The following is a 22,331-nucleotide window of genomic DNA, read 5'->3' on the forward strand; positions in this document are numbered from 1 at the left end:
ATTGGTGAATACCTGTATGTGATGTAGGTAACACACACATAGCGAAAAGGCATATGAATGAGTAATGGTATGCATATGTTTGGGTTTATGATTGCATGAGTGCACATGCTTTTGGCACTTTGGCCTAGTGTTATGAATGAATCACTATTTTGGTTTTGTTATGGGATGCATCGATGGCCTAAATGGACCATCATCGGCCTGGAGAGTCATGGGTTTGGTTTTCTTTCACATATGTTTTTAACTGCATCACTTGAACCACATAAGATGGTTTGGCATTTTACTACATTGTTCTAGTGGTTTATATGGGCTGGAGTCCCGAATGGGTCCCCGCAAGGGAGGATGCGGGTTTTCACTTTAATTTTGCATATGGTGTTGCAAACTTAAAGAATTAACTTAAATAAAAATATAATGAATAAGAACACTGTAATATACATTCTGGGATATCTCATCTGGAGTATGAGAATCTTAGATATCCGGTCTTGGGGAAACTATGAGGATACAAAAACTCCATGTGCTGTAAATTGTCCCCTGAACCCGATATTGAGGTTCTTTCTTCTGGCCACGATTTTAGGGAGAGTCTGTCACTTTACCCGGAAGTGGTGTGTTGGTCACAGCTGTGAGTTTGTTATGGTACCAAGAAAGTGGCACATGTGGGCATGGGGTATCCCTTGTGTCCCCGACATTAGATGTGGAGGTCTAATGTTCCGAAGGTGATTCGGTCAAGGGCTAAGATGGAACCCAGTAATAAAATACAAATTGTGTGTTAAGCTACCCTGAGAACCTACTTGACCTCGAGGATTGTACCCGTTTGGTGCATCCGCGGGCAACGGTAATTAAAAAGATGAACTTAAGGTGGTGTGCATTTAATAGGACATGCATATGGAAAGATGGAACTTAAACGAAAGATAACAAAAGAAATCATGCATTGCACATAATCATGCATTTTTATGTTATGCATTAGCTCATGCAGGTTTGAATCATTCTCTATAGCATGACAGGATTTGGTGGTAGCATAGGATTTAGTTATTGAAATCATGATGCAAGGTTTGGTTATTTAGTTCTTGATATATGGTACTGCTTTACTGTTCTTGACTGGTGAGCATATGTGATTGTTGGTAGGTATGGATATTTGAATACTACAAATTTTATATCTGCACTCACTCAAATCATTGCATGAAATCTTATCCATGTTCTTTGTCTCACCTGGTTTCTTTAGAAGTAGTTGTGCTTAGAATTTCGGTTCTGACACCCTACTTTGTTGGTTTTTCACAAGACATGGTGAACAGTAAGGCTGGACTGGCTACTGGGGATGAATGAGAGTCATACTTGCGTTTGTCAATTTCAGCAGGGGACAGAGTGGCTCTATTTTTGCTTCTTTTAGTTCTTTTTAATTTCTGCAGTTGTTACTTTACTTTTGAGTTGTGTATGAGACTCTTATTGGTTCATTAATAAAAGAGTTTTAGTTGGTTGATTTTGGATGATGGTTGTAACTTCGTTTGTGGTGGTTGGGCTATCCAATGAAAATTGGAACTGTGAGGACCCCAGATCACTGGGAAGGTTTCCGCATTGAAAAAAAAAATATTCCACATTTTCAAAAGGTATGGATTGGGGTCGTTACAAAAACAATTACTATGACAATCCTGACATGAGGGAAAACAAAAGCAAGAAGAGGATAAAGCTAGATAAGTAGATGACACAGCAAGAAAAAGCAGAATCAAAGATGGAAATGTTATCAGATAACAAACTCCATATCAAGTTGATGAAGACAACACACAGTTCACTCAAGAAGCGTGGGCCACACACAAGTAGAATCAGGATCTCATCCTAACATAAAACGATTCCTGAAGAAGCAATCATGAAAGAGACTACAGTATTAAAACATGGAAACCTCAAGGAGCATGAATCAGATGCATCTACTAGTATAATGCTTGAAGATGGTCAAGGCATTAAAAATTGTCTAAGGCAAGCAACATGTGTAAATACATCAAATTATTTGCAACACTATCAGAAATTAATGAAACATGCACCTTTCCAAATACTTTCACCAACTGCAGATATTAACCCTTTGGACCAAGATACTCAATAAGAGGTCTCATCCACATTAAATATAAACTCCCACTGATTGATCGTTCATATAGTCAATTAAAGAGAATTTGTGCTAATGGTTGGATTTATGTATGGCCTTGCATAATTTTTTAATGATATCCATGAATATTTACATGAATAAAATTGTGTTGTTCATGAACAATTTTGTATTATTGCATGCAATTGTGGATAAAGTTACATTTATTTGCAGGATGAGCTCACCTGAAAATTAAATATAAATTATGTCAATTCGACATGAGAAAAGCCCAGCCTCAGGACTTTTAGATGCATTGTCTTTGATGTCTCACATATCAAGTTAGGGGTAAATCCTAAGTGAGTTGGGGTGATGCAGTGTATCTTCTTTTGTTTTTTGTTTTTTGTTTTTTTCTTCAGTAGGGTCTTCTGAAGAAGAGGCCTTCAGGAGATAGACCTACTCACGGTGCCAGTATGGGGAAATCACCCAAGGACCTGGCAGAAAATCGTGGAGCATGCAGCACACATGCTTGCATGAGACCCCTGTTGTCCCTCAATGTCAGTTAGACATTTTCGGTGTGTGAAGGGCAGGTAGCCCTCAAAAGAGAAAATGGTTAAAAACTACACTAGTTGGTCGCTTTCGAGTTGAAATTAGCAAAGCAAAATTTTGTCTAGGACAATTTACGTGCCAATTATTCGTTTGCATGTCCATGTACTGGGTAAGCAAGACTTTTCCAGTACTCGTTACGATACCCAGCGTGAGCACACCATGCAAGCCAAACCTCTAGTATGTCGTTCAATATGAATTATATTAATATATAATAATAATTAAGTTTATTGAGTCAAAATCATGATTCAACAAATTTTTTAAATCAAGTTTTTGGGGACATGCTTGTAAAAACTAAAATTGTTGGATATATTTTGGCACCCCAAAAATCTCTATAACCTTCTTTTTTTAAAAGTCCTAATTTATTAATTAATTAATATTAAATAATGAGAGTTTGACTTGGTTTAGGAAAGTGTGATTGGAGATAAGGCCAACAGGGATTTTTGTCTTAATGGGAGAAGGGGTCCCCAACACTATAAATAGGGTCTCACCCTTGGGGGAACACAAGAAAATCCTTTTGAGTAGCCTAGTGCAGTTGAGCTAAGAGGCAAGCCCAAAGGTCCACCCCATTCGGTTTGTTCCCAACCAAGGGTGGGACACAAAACCTAGAACCCGGTTTAATCTTGACGGTGGCTTGAGGTAAAAATAAGTTGGTTCTTGTCTTGTGCTTCTTTCTTCTTTCTTCTTTCTTCTTTCTTCAACGTGTGTAGTGAAGTTTTCGTCTGGTGAAAAGTAAGCCTCATCATCTCTATTCAGTTTATTTATGTTAAATTTGTTAGATAGTCGTTTCATATTTTATGATTATTGGCCAAATAGTTTGGCCAGCTAATCGGTTATGTATGCAATTGGGTGAGCTACATGCTCACACCATTCAGTGTCTTGGTGTTCTCGATTGTTCAAGTCGGCAACACATGCATATGCGTCTTGCTAATTGTTTACGCATGCATGCAATGACCGAATCATAATTTTATTTGTCCTGAAGTAGTTGGTTTCATGGAAACGTTTTTAAAGCATGGTGTTATAATGATTTTATTTTGTCTTATTTGCCATGCCATTATAATTGATATCATTATGAAAGCTTATTTTATATCATATTCCCACTCATGCAATGGCATATACAGTGGTTAAGTTGTTGCCATAATGTATGCCTTTAAACCAAAGCATGCTCCCATGGCTATCGGCCATGACAAACCCATCAATGTCTTGTGTACGTGCAACATCTTGTGACTTGTCTTTGCAATTTTTTATGAGTTGCATTAAAGTCAAGTTGTCTTATTGGACTGCTATTGATATTTGGAATTATGATGAACTTTGGTAAGATTTAAAAATAATAAATATATTGAAATCATGATATTATTATTTTTCACATACATATCAACAATTGTACTTACATCTCCAATGAAACATGGCTAAGATGTTTGTATTACCTATGGTGTGTTGTTCCAATGCATGAAGACCGGACATTTGAGTCTCTTGCTATTTTATTAATATGTATTATTTAAAAATAAATTAATTTTTAATGACATATTACTCAAATAAATCAATATTATTGATATTTTTTTAGTTCTATAGGTTATTTATCAATCTTAACCTACCACGTTTCCCAACACTAATATGAAGAGAAGAAAAGATAATACAGGAGTGATACAAAGGACTTGAACATGAATGAAAAATAAAAATGGTTCCATCAAATATGAATATGGCACAGAGTGTGCGGTCGGTATCTGGCCAGATTTTTTCCACTTTTTTAACTTAAAATATCAAGTTCTAATACCACTGAATGCAATCAATTAAGGAAGACTTTTAAATTTCTTTTCCAGTTTTATGTGCCTCATAGTATTTGGATTAATGGTGAGCAGGTTCAGAATACTAGAATTCTTCTTAAGCAAGTTTGTCCCGATGGAGTGGAATAATTTTGGGCAGATTTCATAATTTATGTTCTGATGATATTTTGAAAATCTTTGAAAAATATTGGGAAAATATCGGTTGACCTTGAAATACTCTATAATATTGTGACATTTTCAAAATATTGACGATATCAGTGCCTATGATGTGAAGGCATGTTTCAAGACAACCGAGAAATGCACTTCTTTCAATGATAGAGTGTGTTTTCTTCTTGTTTTTGGTTTTTTTTTCATTTAAAAGGGATTTTGGTCAGTTTTTATGGGGCTTTTTTGGTTTGTTAAGGGCATCCACAAAATGATAAAAAATCGAAAGGGGGTACCAGCTTAGCCCCTTACCCTGCTCCCTTCTTCCCTAAATTGGGAACAAGGGTTTTCATTTTTGTTACCTTGAAGACTATATTCAACCAGCAAACATGAGTCTAACACCAGTGAAAGTGAACAACTTACGTTGTTTCATGTTTGAGTGGCTGAAGCGTGTATACTGTCATGCTGTTTCAAAAAAAAAAGAAAGAGAGAAAACAGAAAAAAAAAACGTGTGGGCATAGCGCTGCTGACGTTTTTGTTTTCCTCTTCTTCTATCTTGTTGTTGTGATTCTAAAACAGCGTATTGGATTGTTAGCAAGCTCTTGCAATTAATTTAGATGGTTAGTTTTGCATTATTCAATCAATGGACTTGAAGTTTGCAGTTCTCCAAGAGTCTATAACATTGCCTCTTCAATGGGCATTTACATGGTTCAGATCAAAAATTTCCTTATCCAACCTAACTGAATTATTTGGTACCATTACTTTTTTCTTGACCATTTTGCACGGGTGATGGGGTTTGAAATTCTCCAAGGGTTTACAATTGTTTTTGGGTTAATTGGAAAATGTTTTTAATATCGTGTTTGTTTTGATTGCTTGTACAATAGTACTGTTGGCAGTTCCAACAGAATTCTTAAGTTAGCTTTCAACATCAGATTAAATATCTTGCTGATCCCAATATTGACTTGATTCTGTTGGTATTTGTTTGCAAAAGTTAGTCCCTGCCCCTATGCTCCCAAGACTACCTTTATGTTGGTATTGTGTTGGCCTAATAGAGAAACTGAGAAAACATGGACAAAATGGAAATGGGTGACAGGCCAGAACTGAAGTCTAGAAAACGGATAATATCAACAGGTTTCACAATGTGGAAAACCATAAAGAAGCAGTTTTTCATGGTAAAAACGTTTTTAGCTAGGCAATGATAACTGAAAAACTTAAACGAGATACACACAAGGCTAATAAAGACAAAAGCACCAAAATAGTTATTTTGCATTTAAGAAAATTAAACAAATGGAAAAAATCTCATGATGCAAATATTAGGCAATAAAAAGAGAAGTGTTTTTTTAATAGATGCTGAAGCAGTCAATATTCAGTCATATAAGAAATAGTTTATTAATACTCAATCAATATTAGGCAATAAATATGCCAAAGCAGATGACGACATCCCTTTTTTAGCTCAGAAGAACAGAGAAAATGGCAAATAGATGCAACCTACAAAGACATGCATATAAGAAACAGTTTGAAAAATGCTATGAACCACCATACAAACCAGGTGATTTTAACTCAAAATCTTTTGAAGAATCTTTGATCAGTCACAGACATGATTATGAAACTAATGACTCCAGTAAAATATGGTACCATATAGCAGCAAGCCCCCAAAATTGCTCAAACACAGTACAGCAAGGCATATAAGATAATAAAAGGAACAGCAATGAAGTTTTCCAGATCATACTGTATCAAAGAAGTAATCAGGTTTCTTGTAATCTTTTAAAAAGATCTCCTTGGGGACCTCCATCCTTGACTCCTCAGATGGAGTTGGAAGAGTTTGTGTTGCAATGGAATAAGCTACAGTGCCAATACTCTTGCTTCTCCAGCTATCCTGATCATCATCATCATCATGAAGCCTTATCACAACTACATGGGGTCGGAATATGACAAGAAATTACAAATTTCGAGAGAAAAAACTGCTTAGAGCAAAAGAAAAAAAATAAAAGCTGGCAATTTTTACCTGCCACAGCGAAAAAGGCTGAAAAGAGACATGCATGCAAGAAGGGTGGAAACTAAAAACATGGCATTATCAAAACAGAAAGTCAAAAGTGCACTCAAAGAGAGAGAGACTGATGTAATCTCCCAGGAAGATTAAATGTTTATCTTGGAGATCAGCATAATAGGATTCATCCCGTAGCATAGACAAAAATCTAAGCTCCATTATCCTTAAAAAAAATTATGGATATCTGTTTATGAATTTTGTTTTGTGGACAATAACACCAAAGACCACACATACGAACTTTCTGAAATGTTTTGGAATGGACTAGAAAAGATGCATGAGGTAATGCAAAAAAAAAAACCTTAATTATGATGTCTGGGACATCATTGCATTAAACAGCAAAGAATATAACTGTTATTTACATCATAAATGAATTACAAGGTAAGGGAATAACAAGTCGAAGGCCTAAGTTGGATGATCACTTCCATCATATTTTATTCCTCTTAGTCAGAGATACATCTTCTTCCTCTTACCAAACTCATATCATATTGATTGGATAGAGAGGTTGTTGACCTTACCAGTGGTTGCAGAAAGAGAGGGGACTTTAAAAAAGAAACAATAATGGAAGAAATAAGGAAAGCAGAAGGAAATGAACAGAATGCAGGTGAAGCATGGCAGCGTGTGTGGCAGAAAATTGCATGAAAGATGGAGCAAAAGTGAAATGGGTACATTATATTTGCTTCTTCTAGAAGAAAATTTTCCAGCTCTACCGCAAATACCACATGGTATTTCGAGTAAGATTTCAGAAAACAAGAAAATACAAATCTATCGAGATTCGTTCAAATACAACCCAACATAGATTTACAATCACAGCACTGCCATATTCACCAAGAATTTCTGAAACTTGAGAAAACAAGGAATTCTTTTAATTCCCCATATCTTCTTTTCTTTCAAGTTCCAAGATCTTCCCAAAAAGACTTAACTTAGAAATCTCCAAAGAGAATGGAGTCTGAATCAATTGGTCCCAAGATATAGGACAAATATTCATGGTTGTAACACCCTTGAATTGGTTTACATGACATTTACATCTTTATTTTTTGTTTTGTTCATTGTTTGATATTGAGATACCATGAGAAAATATGATTGTTTCTGGTAACAAGATTAAGAGACCGATAGATTTCTCTCTCAAAATGGCATATAAGCCCCAGTAAGTGAAATTTGAGACACATTGTTGATGTACCTAGAAGTGAAGGCAGTCACCAGGGTCAAGTCTTGGATTACCGGTCAGTGAAGTAGGATTATATGAATTTGAATCATGATAGGTTGGATTTTTTATAATATGCAGGTCACTATCTAAAATATAGAGCAATAAAGTATGAACAGTACCATGTTGAAAAAAAGGATAACAAGTTTAAAGGATCCTGACTTTGTGCTTGGTTTGAGCCAAACCACCCGGTTGTTTGAATAACCAAGGTTGAATACAAAAGCTTCATTAAACACAAGGCTAGGCACAATAAGAAAAAATTACTTGGTCTAAGGCCTGGGTCAGTTTGTCAACCATTATGAAAAAATGCAGGTTCCAAAAGCGTTTGTGGACCAAAGTGTGGCAACAAGTAGACATGTCTTAACCCACCATAGTACATCTATTTAAACAAGTTAATTACTGAATGGGCTTGAACAACATGTTTCTTTTCTTAGTCAAGTTTTCAGCCTTCACAATAGGATTCATCATACAGCCCAAAATTATCTCCCAATTTCATGCAAAGTTATTGCCGTTGTTCTAACTGTTAAGATGGATGTCCTTTTCTTTGTATATATATATATATATAATATTTTTATTTATTTGTATATAATATATATATTATATATCTTAATCAACCTAGGTTGACTTCTAGCCTCAACCTCCAATGGCTAGAGGGGTACTCCCTTCTTCCCTTTTTTGTCTCTCTTCTCTCCCCTCTTATTTCTATAATTCTAGCCGTTGGACTAGCCTCCAACGGCTAGAAGGTTACTCCCTTCTCCCACCTTTTTTGTCTCTCTTCCCTCCCGTCTTCTTTCTATAAAGGTGTGGGTGTGTACAAGTGTATGGATTGAGAGAGTGATTGATAGTTTGTAGTGAGGTTGTTTGTAATTTTACATTTCTTTATGTATAATTTGAATTTCATAATGAAATTATTTATTTTATAATTATTGTGCTCATTTGTTACTTCTATGATGAATATGTATTCAAATACATTGTATTTTTGGTTCTTGGTATACATTCCGAAGCATCAGGATTTGTGCCATTTTCATGGCATGGTATCAGAGCAAGGTATCTTGGTCTTGGAAAAGATTCATATGGTATGGATTCAAGTTCTTTGCATTCCGATATGTACCTTTGTCCCCTTTTGGTTTCATATATGTGGTAGGTATTTTTAAAGGATTATATTAAAATATATTTTTTTGAAATTAGAAATTATTGTCCTTGGATATATGAAGTATATGTTTTAGATTATAGATATGTATGTTAAAAAATTATATTTTACAAGAATATGTAGTTTCTTAAAATCTTATATGTGTTTCATGTTTTGAAAAACATTATTTTTATGTTAAATGTCTCTTAACGTATGTGTATACATGTGTATGCTTGTTCTTATGCCCATATGGGTATTCATGGTTTATCTTTAAGATTTTTTAATGTATCATGATTGTGTGACCAAAGCAGGAATTTTGTGCAAACTCCTTGATTAAGATTATGAATCTTAAAGATTTTTCACATAAGTATTGTCATTAGTGATAACATAGATATTTTATATGCTCTCATAAGATCCTTTTATCGTCATATGAATTTATTATTTCATGTATAAGTGATATTGTCTCTTTTTAAATTAAAATTTATTCTAAAAAATTAACGGCTTGTGTATTAAGAAATTCTTGCTATATTCCTAGGCATATGCCACGAGTAGTCTATATGATTACTATTGATGGGATAATTATGGTTTGTCATCATGTATCCAAATGCATGTTTTAATAATTTTGAATGTATTATGCAATTTGTGTGCATTTCATCTTGAATAAAAATTATAATTTTAGTGTTCTTTTAAACTCCTAAGTAGCTATTGTGCTTATGTTTCTTTTTTTGTGACTTCGTGATTGCCTCTTGTTTGAGGTGTGAGAGTGAGAATCTCTATATCTGTGCCTTTAATAGTTTAATTGTCTCATAATAGGCTTATGATTAAGATCTTTCTTAAAAGCTTCTTTTTAATAAGATCATATATATTGGTGTGCCTTAGTACACTTGTTTAGTAATTGGTGGATTTATGATTTCATTTTTGAATAATTCTCAAAACTTCATCTCCTCTATGTAGATTGCTTATATTGAGCATGATTCTTGTTTGCTTATTAAGGTTGTAAAAATTGTCACGTGATATTGTTTTGCAAATAATTGCACTATATTCATTCTAAGATTTCATCTCCTTTATTGGATTTAATTTGAAAATTTGTCTTTTCATATTGGTTCCTATATATGAACTCACTTGCTTGGAAATTGATTTTCGTGAGTAATAATTGTCTTTTTTTATGGCATTTGATTTGTCCATCACAGATTTGTTATATGCATCATTTGTTTTTTGGCACTGTTATTGGGTCAAGGTTAGTCGTTGAGGTGAATTATGTGTGCACCTTATGTCATCTTATCAATCTAAATTCTATGAGTGACATGTTGTCATTTGTCTTGGGTTTGATTGACAGTTGATTGGCCTCTAAACTCATTCTTGTTGGAAATCTAAATTCTATGAGTGACATGTTGTCATTAGTCGTTGGGGTGAGTTGTGTTTGCACCTCATGTCATCTTGTCGGTATAGGTATGTGTCTAACTGGCAGGTGATAGACCTCAATTTCTATGAGTGTATTTTACCACTCATTTGTTTGTGTGACCATTGTTACAGTATTGGATGCTTAATATCTTGTTTTTCTATGATGGTAGTTATGTTTTTTGAAATCATGGTGTTTTGAAATATTGATATTCTTATTCTTCTTAATGGCATTAGTTTGTTTTTCATTATAAGCTCTCTTATCTCTTGTATTTTCTCCTAATTATGCCTCATGTCTAAGTGTCATTATATATAGATAAGAGATGCTTGTTCACACTTTTGTGTGTTTGTTTAGCCGATAAGTGGCATTTGAGATTATACTCTTGTTCTAATAACTAATACACTTATTTTGAGTGTCATTATATGTAGATAAGAGATATTTATTCACACTTTTATGTGTTTGTTTTGCCCATAAGTGGCATTGAGATTATACTCTTTTTCTAGTAGTTGATATACTTATTTTGAGTGTCATTATATGCAGACAAGAGATGTTTATTTACACTTTTGTGTTTGTTTTGCCCATAAATAGCATCGAGATTATACTTTTATTGTAGTCGTTAATACACTTGTCTTAAGTGTCATTTTATCTAGACAAGAGATGTGTTTTCAATGTGGTGAGTTATGTGCACCCATTGGTTATACTCTTGATCTAGTCATTGATACACTTGTTTTAATTGTCATTTTATGTAGACAAGAGAAGTTGGTTATTCACATTATTATGTGTGTTTTAGCCCTTTAGTAGCATTATGATTATGATCTTGTTCTAGTCGCTAATACACTTGAATTTTTTATGATTGAAGGTATAGTAAGGTGATTGCTTGTGGTCAAACTAGGGTTAGGATTTAATAATATCATTCATTGTATTATATGGGATTTTTTAAATCTCTTCATAATTTTTCTAAACTCATTTGCTCTTATGAGAAATGTTTATTGAAATATTTTCATGCATTTTGCATTAAATGTGCTTTAGTTGCATGATCAAGAAATTTTTCAATATGTTCCATGATCGATTGCCTTGCATGTTTTGCATAAGTTTAATTAATGCTTTTTAAGCATTTGTTAATGAAGAATATATTATTTTTACCTTATGAGTTGTTGGTTTGTATTTTCATTGTGTGTTTTCCCTTGGTCCATAAGTGACCACTATCGTATTGATATCTCATCCTAGCCTTTGTAGCATTTCTTTGAGATATTGTTTGTTTCATTAATTAGTTTTCTAAGCATGTGTTCTTGAAAGTTTTTCATTGTTATCTCTTGAAGGATTTCTTAAAATTAGTCCATATGTAATTGTTTCGTTGATTCTAAACCATGGCATGATTCATTCATATATGTATTAGTTGTGTGGTTAATATTGCTTCTAAAAAGAAATAATTAATTGATTTATGAGTATTTGTCTTTTTCTGAAATATCTATTAAATGTAAAATCATTTCTTGTGTTCTCCGCTCCATAAAAATATTTCCATAATTTATACTCCTTTGTGAGTTATTTATTTATGGAATTGTTTGAAAATCCATATTTCATACCTTTTTTATGCATTAATGAACCTTGTTTGATAAAATGCATTAATGAATTAAGAATTATAATTTCTTAATTATCTATTGAGATGAGTCTCTCAAATGACTAACGTGTTTTTGAAATTAATGATTTTTCAAGATTAATTCTTACTTTAAATTATCATGATTTTGAAAATTGATAAATTACCTTATTAAATATTTTTTTATATATTGTATTTTTTAGTATTTGACCATACTCTCTTCATAATATATATAAGTATAATTATTTCTAGTTAAATTGCTCTTGTTTTGCTCTCTTTACAGGTTCTCAAAATATTGGCAGTATTGAAGTTTCTAGAGACATTTTGAGCAAATCAAGAAAGATCTATAAGCCCCTCAAGAATTTGTATTACGAAGAATATGTTGATATCTTGTGTAATGGGATTTCTTTTGTAATTGCAAACTTCTAGTGAGTCACCGTAAGTTTGAGGGAGGGTGTTAAGATGGATGTCCTTTTCTTTGTATATATATATAATATATATATTTTCATATATATTATATATAGTATGCATATATATATATATATATATATATATATATATATATATATATTAATTTATTTGTATATAATATATATTTTATATATATTATATCTTAGTCAACCTAGGTTGACTTATTCTGCCATTGGAGGCTAGTCCAACAGTATATATATATATATATATAATATATTTTCATACATATTATATATAGTATGCATATATATATATATATTAATTTATTTGTATATAATATATATTTTATATATATTATATCTTAGTCAACCTAGGTTGACTTATTCTGCCATTGGAGGCTAGTCCAACAGCTAAAATTCTAGACTAGCCTCCAATGGCTAGAAGGGTATTCCCTTCTCCCTTTTTTTTGTCTCTCTTCTCTCCCGTCTTCTTTGTATAAAGGTGTGGGTGTATGCAAGTGTATGGGTTGAGAGAGTGATGGATAGTTTGTAGGGTTTTGAGTGTTTGTAGTGAGGTTGTTTTTAATTTTATATTTCTTTATGTATTATTCTTAATAAAATTATTTATTTTATAACTCTTGAGATCCTTTGTTACTTCTATGCTAAGTATATATTCAAATACATTGAATTTTTGGTTCTTGGTATTCATTTGAGAGTGCATCAAGACTCGTGCCATTTTCAAAACACTAACTCGGTTTGTGCAAATTAAATTTCAGAAAGTTATACATTAAGAAGTCAGGTATCATGGACGTAGCTTGATAGCCTATGGCAGGTGGTTAAAGCATATGTATTCTAAATGTTCTATCAATAATTAACAATGAGAATGGCATTACCATTTTACTTCTCCACAGAAAAAATGTAGGTACCGAAAGAGTTTCCCCTGTCGACCAAATGTGGCCACAGGTAGATATATCTTAACCCAGAATACATCCTTTAAACAAGTTAATTACGAAATGGGCTTGAACAACATGTTCGTTTTCTTAGTCAGGTCTTCAGCTATGTCACAGGGACTCTTCAACTAGGTGACGCACCCGCATCGCACACGCCCGATGCGGTCAACCTGACCCTGAGTGCAGTCAACGCACCCAAGGTCATTTTTGTCCAACTTTTGAATTTTATATATATATATATATATAATTATATATATATATAATTTTTTATATTTTTGCCGCACCCCCGCACCCACACCCATGTGACATAGGTCTTCAGTCTTCACAATAGGCTTCTTGACACAGCCCAAAATTATCCCATTTTAGCGCAAAGCTACTGTTGTTCTAAATCAGTTTGTGCAAATTAAATTTCTGAAAGTTAAACATTAAGAATGTAATATCTCATAATTTTTTCATAATTTTTAAGCCCAAAAATATATTTTTAATTAAATAGTTATATTTAATATGACAAAATTATGAAAATTATTTAAATATGGGCTGACATCAACATGGGTCTGGGCATGGTCCAGGGCCCATTAACAAGAATCATATATGGTAAGAAAAAATTGAGAATTTATTTATTTTTAACATTTAAATTTGAGCAAAATTCAGGTTAAAATCATATTAAATTCAGGTGAAATTCAGGAGAGAAATAAATCTAAGACCATAGTTAGATTTATTTCAAAATGTAGATCTTGTAGGAGATTTGTTTTATCGAATTCGGATATTGGTTGGTTTAAAAAATGCATTTTTCTAAATTAACCGACCTCTATTTTTGGGTCTTTTTCGATTTGGATCGGACTCGACCCGTTCCGTTGGGCTGATGTTAATATGGATCTAGACCCAGTCTAGGGTCCATATTGACTAGTACCCAGTTTGGGTTGAGATCCAATTGAAATTGGATATAGGTTTGGATCATGGGTCCAACCCGAACCCATAATCCATCCATACTTTTTTAAACCAATATGAATTCTAAACTTTAAAAACAAAAATATGAATTTAAAGAGAAAGGATGAGGTAGAGTTCAACCTGGGGTAGAACTCTACCCCACTTAATATATCGAGAAGGGGGTGTCCCCCTTAGTGTGGAATATTCCACATGATAAGATTTAAACAAAAAATAATAATAATAATAAATAATTGTAGAGGTTGGTTAGAGGTAGAGATCAACTTGGATAGAACTCTACCCCTAATCATGTAGAAGGGGTGTCACCACCCTCTAGAGGCCTCCTTAATTATAAAAAGGGGAATGAGAGCCTCTCTCTAGAAATTGTCCCCTGGAGAGAGAGAGAGAAAGGAAAGCGAGAGAAAAAGAGAAAAAAAAGGAAAAAATGTGAATAGAGGGAGAGAGGAGAAAAGAGAGAACAAAAAGAAAAGAGAGAGAGAACAAGAAGAAGAAAGTTTCCTCCTTCCTCTAGATTTAATTTTTTTTACGAATCTTCGAACCAAGGTACGAGTTTCTCTCTTTTTCAATAAAATAAAGGTTTAGCATGTCTTAAATCATGTGGGTTTAAGGGCAAATCATATCTGAAAATTTTTGCATGCATATTCCATATATTTTTTGTGTTCTTGATACCTAAATCCATGATTTTGCATTCATAAACATGTCAAAACAATTTCATCCATATTCCATGTATTTTTTATGTTTTTGATGCTTAAATCTATGATTTCGCATCCATGAACATGTCTGAAAATTTTTGCATATATATTCCATGTATTTTTTATGTTTTTGAGGCTTAAATCCATGTTTTTGCATCCATTAACATTTCTAAGAATTTCGGCATGCATATTTCATGTATTCTTTATGTTTTTGATATTTAAATCTATGTTTATGCATCCATGAACATGTCTGAAAATTTCTGCATGCATATTTCATATATTTTTTACATTCTTGATGCTTAAATCAAAAAGATGCATCTCTAATCATGTCTCCAAATTTTCAACACGTATGTTGTTTATATTTACGATGTCTTGATGTTTAAAGCCATATTTTTTGCATCTTTAACCAATTATGTGTTTCGGACTGATTATGTTTGGGTTGTGACCGCAATCATATTGTCAGCATGATGTTGTTCACACATGGGCTGTGACAGCAATCATGTTGTCGGCATGATGTTGTTCACACTCGTGATGTGACAACATACATGCCATCAGAATGTTGTTGTTCGCGTGTGTTAAATGACAGCAACATGTTGCTAGTCATACAAGTAATGTTCAAAAACCACGCATTGTTGTGACAGCAAACATGATGTCAGCATGTTACTGTCCATGCATGTGCAATGACAGCAACATGCTAGCATGTTTCTGGTCATACAAGTGTTGTTCTTTACCTGTTTCAGTTCACGCATGCAGCAGTTTATACATGTGCTGATTACACACACTGTTGCGCAATACATGCTGCAGTTCATGCATCCTTTACTATTCAGCATTAGTTTCATAGATTCCTGAATATTTGATTTGGCATGATATTATTGAATGCTTGTTTGAACTACTTGAATGGTAATTTGTGCTATTTCCATACCGGTGAACTTTTAGAGGAATTCGTATGAGGACTTTGATTCTTACCTGTTTTCTAAAAATGTCTTTCAAGCACGGAAGCTCAGTGATGAGTAGAACTAGCTGGCTCGAGGACTAGAGGTTTTATAACTTAGTGGCCCGGGTTCTGATGTGCATGGGATGAATAGAGTTGATTTTTGAATTTTGAATTTTCTTGACTTATTTGATTAAATAGATAAAGTTTAATTCATTGTTTTTGTTGAGAATAGGTGGTTCTTTGCTTAAGTTATTTTATATTAGAGGTTTTCTGATTTTTGTCCTCATAAGGACTTACATGTAATTTCTCTTTTTGCCTCTCTCTATTTAATATAGAGAGAAGCCCCAATTAATCTAGTTAACGAGTTCTAATCTCTCAACCGTCTCTCTCTCTCTCTCTTCCTCTTTCTCTCTTCCTCTCTCACTCTACCTAGGGTTCGGGTCATCACTTCTCTTCTTCTACATGGTATCAAAGCTAGCGATCTCAGGAGCGTGATCGATCTGATCTCAGGAGCGTGATCTACATCATCGAGCGTGATCGATCTTATCTCAGGAGCGTGATCTGCATCCTGGAACCAGGTGTGCATTAATTTTTAGATCTGATGACAGATCTGGCCTAGATTTGTTATCAGACCTAACGAGCATGGTGGGAGTGAGCCCTCAGGTCAGGCAATCGTAATTTTTTTTCTCGTGAGCTTCACATGCCGTGACCTCTGGGTGTAGCAGCTGATAGCAGACCCTAACGTCGCCTGCCATGATGTGTTTATCGTGTCCCTATCGTGACTGTTTTGTCCTTTGAAGAAAGGAACTTCTTGTTGGTGGCTGTCGTGATTTACAGCATCTGTAAATATGATTTCAGCGACAGCTGTCGTGATTTTAAGCCTCTGTCGTGAGTGCAGCATCTGTCGTGACCCTTCATGCTGTCGCTATCCTTTCTTTGTCGTGATTACAACTGTCGTGACCCTTCATGCTGTCGTTATGATGTCGTGATTGTTTTTTCCATGCTGTCGTGATTGTTTTCAGCATCGGAATCTCTGTAGTGGAAACAGCAAGTTTTTTTTGCTGTGTTGAAAATCATCATGTTTATGTGAAAGTTTTTTTTTTAGGGAGGCTAATGCGTGACTGTTATGGGTGTGGGCTGTTGTTCAAGATTCATGTGTGTGGGTTGCTGTCCACTACTGTCGTGAAAATTGCAGGCGTAATTCCTGTGGTACTGGAAAAAAAATTCTCTTGTGGCCTGTTGTTCCTTACTGTCGTGGTTTCTTTTTGGTGAACAGCTGCTAGGTTGCTTGAAATCTGTCCAGATTTTTATCTCTGCTGAAACAGAAATATTTGGTTAGTATGGCTAAAACTTCAAAATGTGATTCCAAATTGGAACACATTGGAGAATATAAAGCATTTGCCAACCCCTTCTCGTATGGCTCTTCCGTAAGGTTGAATGAAACCAACTATGCCAGATGGTACAGAACTTTTATGATGTCGGTATCTGGACATCGTCGAAAACATATTCTGTTGGAAGGCGAACCCACTGAGAAATTTGAAAAATATGTTACTTGGGATGAAGATAATGACATAGTTATGTCATGGATCATGAATAGTGTCGAACCCCATATTGCAGATGGATTGATCTACTATAATACAGCCAAACTGATGTGGGACAATCTTCGTGATACATATTCACAAGAAACAAATGTGAGTCGTATCCTGCAAGTCGAACAGGAAATATATAATTTGCAACAGGGAGATCAGACCTTGGCCCAGTACTATGCCTCGGTCAAAGCTGCGTTTGAAAGACTCAATGCTCACAGGCCCCTTTGTTGCTCGAAGCAAAAGGATCATCAAGAACAAACCATGGTTGCTCGTTTTCTTACAGGTCTTTCTTCAGATTTTTCGGTTGCAAAAGTTCAAATGTTGACTGGATCAGATGTTCCCACTCTTGCTGATGCTTACAATCGTCTGAGTAGACTTGCGATCTCTCTGCCCCAATCTCAGCCAGTGACTCAGTCATCTGCTCTTTTTATCCCATCTAGTTATGGGCGTGGAAATATTCAGAATATCAGAGAACGAGGACGTGGACGTGGTATGGGAGGCAGAGGAAAGCTTCAATGTACATTCTGTGGAAAATCTGGCTATTTAGAAGATCGTTGTTGGGATAAGCATGGTCGGTCAACCTCTTATTCATCAAAGTCATATACTCAAAAAGCAAATGTTACTACTATCGAGGCAACAAATGTACAAGAGAATATCACTGCAAATGAAAGCAGTATCACCCTTAGTCGTGCCGAATATGATGAATTGATCGCTCTTCGACCTGTGAGTTCCACCCCTCCTGTAGCTGGTGTTGCCTATTCAACCGGAAATCTTCTTCATCCGACCGACAGTAAGTGGGTTATTGACTCTGGTGCATCCAGACATTTGTGTGGAAATTCACGTGTTTTTTCAGAACTAAAGGATATTAAGGCTCAGCTTGGAGTCTTATTAGCCGATGGGAGTTCCTCCCCGGTTGTTGGTCAGGGAAATATTTCTATATCCTCCTCATTAGAGTTGAAAAATGTTCTTCATGCTCCAAACTTTCCTCAAAATTTACTTTCTGTTAGTTGCCTTATAAAAGAACAAAACTGTAGAGTAATATTTGATCCAATGGGTTGTCATTTTCAGGATTTGCTGACGGGGAAGAAGATTGGTGGAGGCTATGAAGAAAATGGAATTTACTACCTACATCATCCAATGGGTTCGGTTCATGCAGCAGTGGAACATTCCTTTAGTCCTGTTCAGTGGCATCGTCGTCTTGGTCATCCTTCATTGTCAAAGCTTCGGTCGGTATTTCCTCAGATTCCTTCCACCACATCATTTCAGTGTGAAGCATGTCAGTTGGGCAAGCATCATCGAAGTTCGTTCCCTTCGAGTCAGAGTCAGTCTAGTAATAAAGTTTTTGAACTCCTTCATGCAGATGTATGGGGTCCTAGTAAGATTCCTACTAGGACTCAGTGTCGTTATTATCTTGTTATTGTTGATGATTTCTCTAAGTTACCATGGGTATTTTTAATAAAAGAACGATCTGAAGTTCCAAGTATTATCAAATCCCTAATTCTTGAAATAAAAACTCAGTTTGAATCTATGGTCAAGATTGTTCGCACTGATAATGCTCTCGAGTTTAAATCAAAAGGTCTGTTACAATTTTACCAAGATCATGGCATCCAACCCCAAACTTCTTGTGCTTATTCATCTCAACAAAATGGGGTGGCTGAGCGAAAACATCGGCACCTCCTCGATGTTGCCAGGACCATTATGATTCAATCAAATGTTCCTGCCTTATACTGGGGCGATGAGATTACCACTGCTTGCTATCTGATCAACGGCATGCCTTCGTCTTCTGTGGGTGATCAAATTCCATTACATATCCTAAAACCTAATGCCCCACTTTTTTCTTTCACACCAAAAATATTTGGATGTGTTTGTTTTGTACACAAACTTGGCCCTGACCGTGATAAATTAGCCGCTCAAGCTACAAAATGCATATTTATCGGTTATCCAAAAAATCAAAAGGGCTATCGATGTTATGATCCTATCTCTCGTCGAGAGTATGTCAGTGCGGATGTATCTTTCCTGGAATCCTCTCCATATTACTCTAGTTCCGGTTCCCTGCGGCAGGTTAATCCAGTTGAATCTTTTCCCTTACCTATTCCTCCTTTTCCTTTGGAATTTGTGCCTACATTACCGAACCAAACTTCATCCTCTTCCAGATTTAATAATCCTCCATTGGTATATGTGCGTAGAGCTCCACTTCCGCAACAGCCTTTATCTTCTTCTTCTCCTGAGGTAAGTTCGACTGACAATAGTGATCTTCAGGATGATAACAGGCCTATTGCTCTACGAAAGGGGACAAGACAATGTACCTTATATCCCATATCTCATTTTGTCTCTCATGCCAGAATTGGACATCAGTTGAAGTCTTTTGTTTCAGCCTTGTCTGCTGAAACTATTCCTCTGAACTATCAACAGGCAACACATGATAATCGCTGGAAGCTGGCTATGCAAGAAGAAATGACAGCTTTAGTATCTCAGCATACCTGGGATCTCGTTGATTCCCCAGCAGATGCTGACATTGTTGGATGTAAGTGGGTATATACAATAAAGTACAAATCTGATGGTTCTATTGAAAGGTACAAAACCAGATTAGTCGCGAAAGGGTATACTCAGACATATGGAATTGACTTCTTTGAAACTTTTTCTCCTGTTGCACGGATGGGTATCATCCGTCTTGTTCTCTCAGTAGTTGTTCAACATGGTTGGAGCTTATGCCAATTAGATGTGAAAAATGCATTTCTCTATGGGGATCTATCTGAGACCATTTACATGCAACAACCTTCAGGATTCGAGGTTGAGGGGGAGTGTCAGAAGGTGTGTAGATTGAGAAAGGCGATTTATGGCTTGAAACAAAGTCCTCGTGCATGGTTTCAAAAGTTGTTTGAAGTGATGTCAAGCTTTGGCTTTAATAGATCAATAGCAGATCATACACTCTTTATAAAGAAAACTAGCTCTAGCATAGTTGTTATGGTGGTATATGTGGATGACATCATTCTTACAGGAGATGATGTGAAAGCTATTGAAGCCACAAAGGCTCATCTTCAAAAACACTTTGTTACAAAAGATCTTGGTTCACTCAGGTATTTTCTGGGCATAGAAGTTGCTAGGAGCCGTGAAGGGATGGTGTTGTCTCAACGGAAGTATGTTCTTGACTTATTAAAGGAAACGGGCATGTTGGGAGCTAAACCAGCAAATATTCCCATGGACCATAAAGTTCAGTTGTTTGAAGAAGGGTCAAAACCTGTTGATAGCAAAAGTTATCGCTCCCTAGTAGGGAAGTTATTATATGTAACTGTGACTAGGCCGGATATTGCTTTAGCAGTAAGCAAAGTTAGCCAGTTTATGGACAAACCAACTGAAGTGCACTGGAATGCAGCCATAATGATTCTCAGATATCTAAAATCATCCCCTGGAAAAGGGTTATGGTTCAGGAAAGGTGGAACTCTGGAAATAGTAGCCTATTCTGATGCTGACTATGCTGGATCTGTAGTAGATAGAAAATCTACCACAGGATTCTGTGTGTTTTTGGGAGACAACTTGATTTCATGGAGAAGTAAGAAACAAACTGTGGTTTCCAGGTCGAGTGCAGAATCAGAATATCGGGCTATGGCCCAAACTGCTGCTGAATTGATGTGGGTTTGCACTGTTCTTCATGACCTCCAGGTGAAGGTTCCCTCTCCAATGACCATGATGTGCGATAGCAAAGCAGCAACATATATAGCAAACAATCATGTCTTTCATGAGAGAACAAAGCACATTGAGGTTGATTGCCACTATGTAAGAGATATGATTCAAGCCGGTCATATCACTACCAAATACCTAAAGTCGGAAGACCAAGTTGCAGATATGTTTACAAAGCCCCTTGCTAGGCCAAATTTTTCAAAGTGTTGTGACAAGCTGAGCATGATTGATATCTATGCTCCAGCTTGAGGGGGAGTGTTGAGAATAGGTGGTTCTTTGCTTAAGTTATTTTATATTAGAGGTTTTCTGATTTTTGTCCTCATAAGGACTTACATGTAATTTCTCTTTTTGCCTCTCTCTATTTAATATAGAGAGAAGCCCTAATTAATCTAGTTAACGAGTTCTAATCTCTCAGCCGTCTCTCTCTCTCTCTTCCTCTCTCACTCTACCTAGGGTTCGGGTCATCACTTCTCTTCTTCTACAGTTTTAAATTGACTCTATGTTTGGAATGGTTGATGAAATGGGTATTAAATCTGTGATGAACCCCTGATCCTCGAGAGGTTTTCCATAATTGTTTTAAAAAAGAAATCTGCATTTTTCGAGGGTCAGTTTGAGGTTGTTATAGAGTTGGTATTAGAACTAGTTAGAACCACCACCATAAACTCGTACTCTAGAAGCAGTCTCTATGTTTCAGGTAAGAACTATCTTGTGAAATTTATTTTCTTACTGTCTTGAAATTTGAGAATTTTTAACTTTTTTACTGTATGGATAATTATATTTAAATCAATGTATGATGATTTAAATTATATGATTGTGTTTTTGTACCGGGATCAATCCTAAGAGGTTAGGCTTGATCCAGGGGTGCAAAGTTTACTGATAAATTCTGGTTTAATTTTTTTTATAGATGTATACTCATGGTCGTTCTAGCACTCCCATGAACTGGCAGGAACAGAGAGACTTCTTGACAAATGATCTCAACAGTTTGGTTGAGACTGTGATGACTCACATCTAGGCGCAGACGGCGTAGCTTACAACCTGTGTGCACCCTGCATCAGTTGTGACAATGAACATTGTTGAAGTGATGTACGAAAAGTTTCTGAAGTTGGATCCGCCAACTTTCTCCAGGAAGGCCGACCTTGAAGCCGCTGAGAGTTGGGTCGAGGAGACCGA

At 35.4% G+C, this 22,331-nt stretch overlaps 1 protein-coding gene across 1 annotated transcript in view; it reads right to left on the bottom strand.

Annotated features, from left to right (window-relative positions):
- The window catches only part of LOC149822304 (puromycin-sensitive aminopeptidase-like), a 109,346-nt gene that overhangs the window by 57,692 nt on the left and 29,323 nt on the right, over positions 1-22,331 (bottom strand). Inside the window, exon 4 of the mRNA XM_089981063.1 lies at positions 6,323-6,469. Within this exon, the coding sequence (XP_089837189.1) occupies positions 6,323-6,469 (147 nt within the window). The remainder of the gene's footprint in view (positions 1-6,322; positions 6,470-22,331) is intronic.

Source organism: Nuphar pumila, chromosome 11 (assembly GCF_984573655.1).
Source record: "Nuphar pumila chromosome 11, dmNupPumi1.hap1.1, whole genome shotgun sequence".
Classification (NCBI taxonomy): domain Eukaryota; kingdom Viridiplantae; phylum Streptophyta; class Magnoliopsida; order Nymphaeales; family Nymphaeaceae; genus Nuphar; species Nuphar pumila.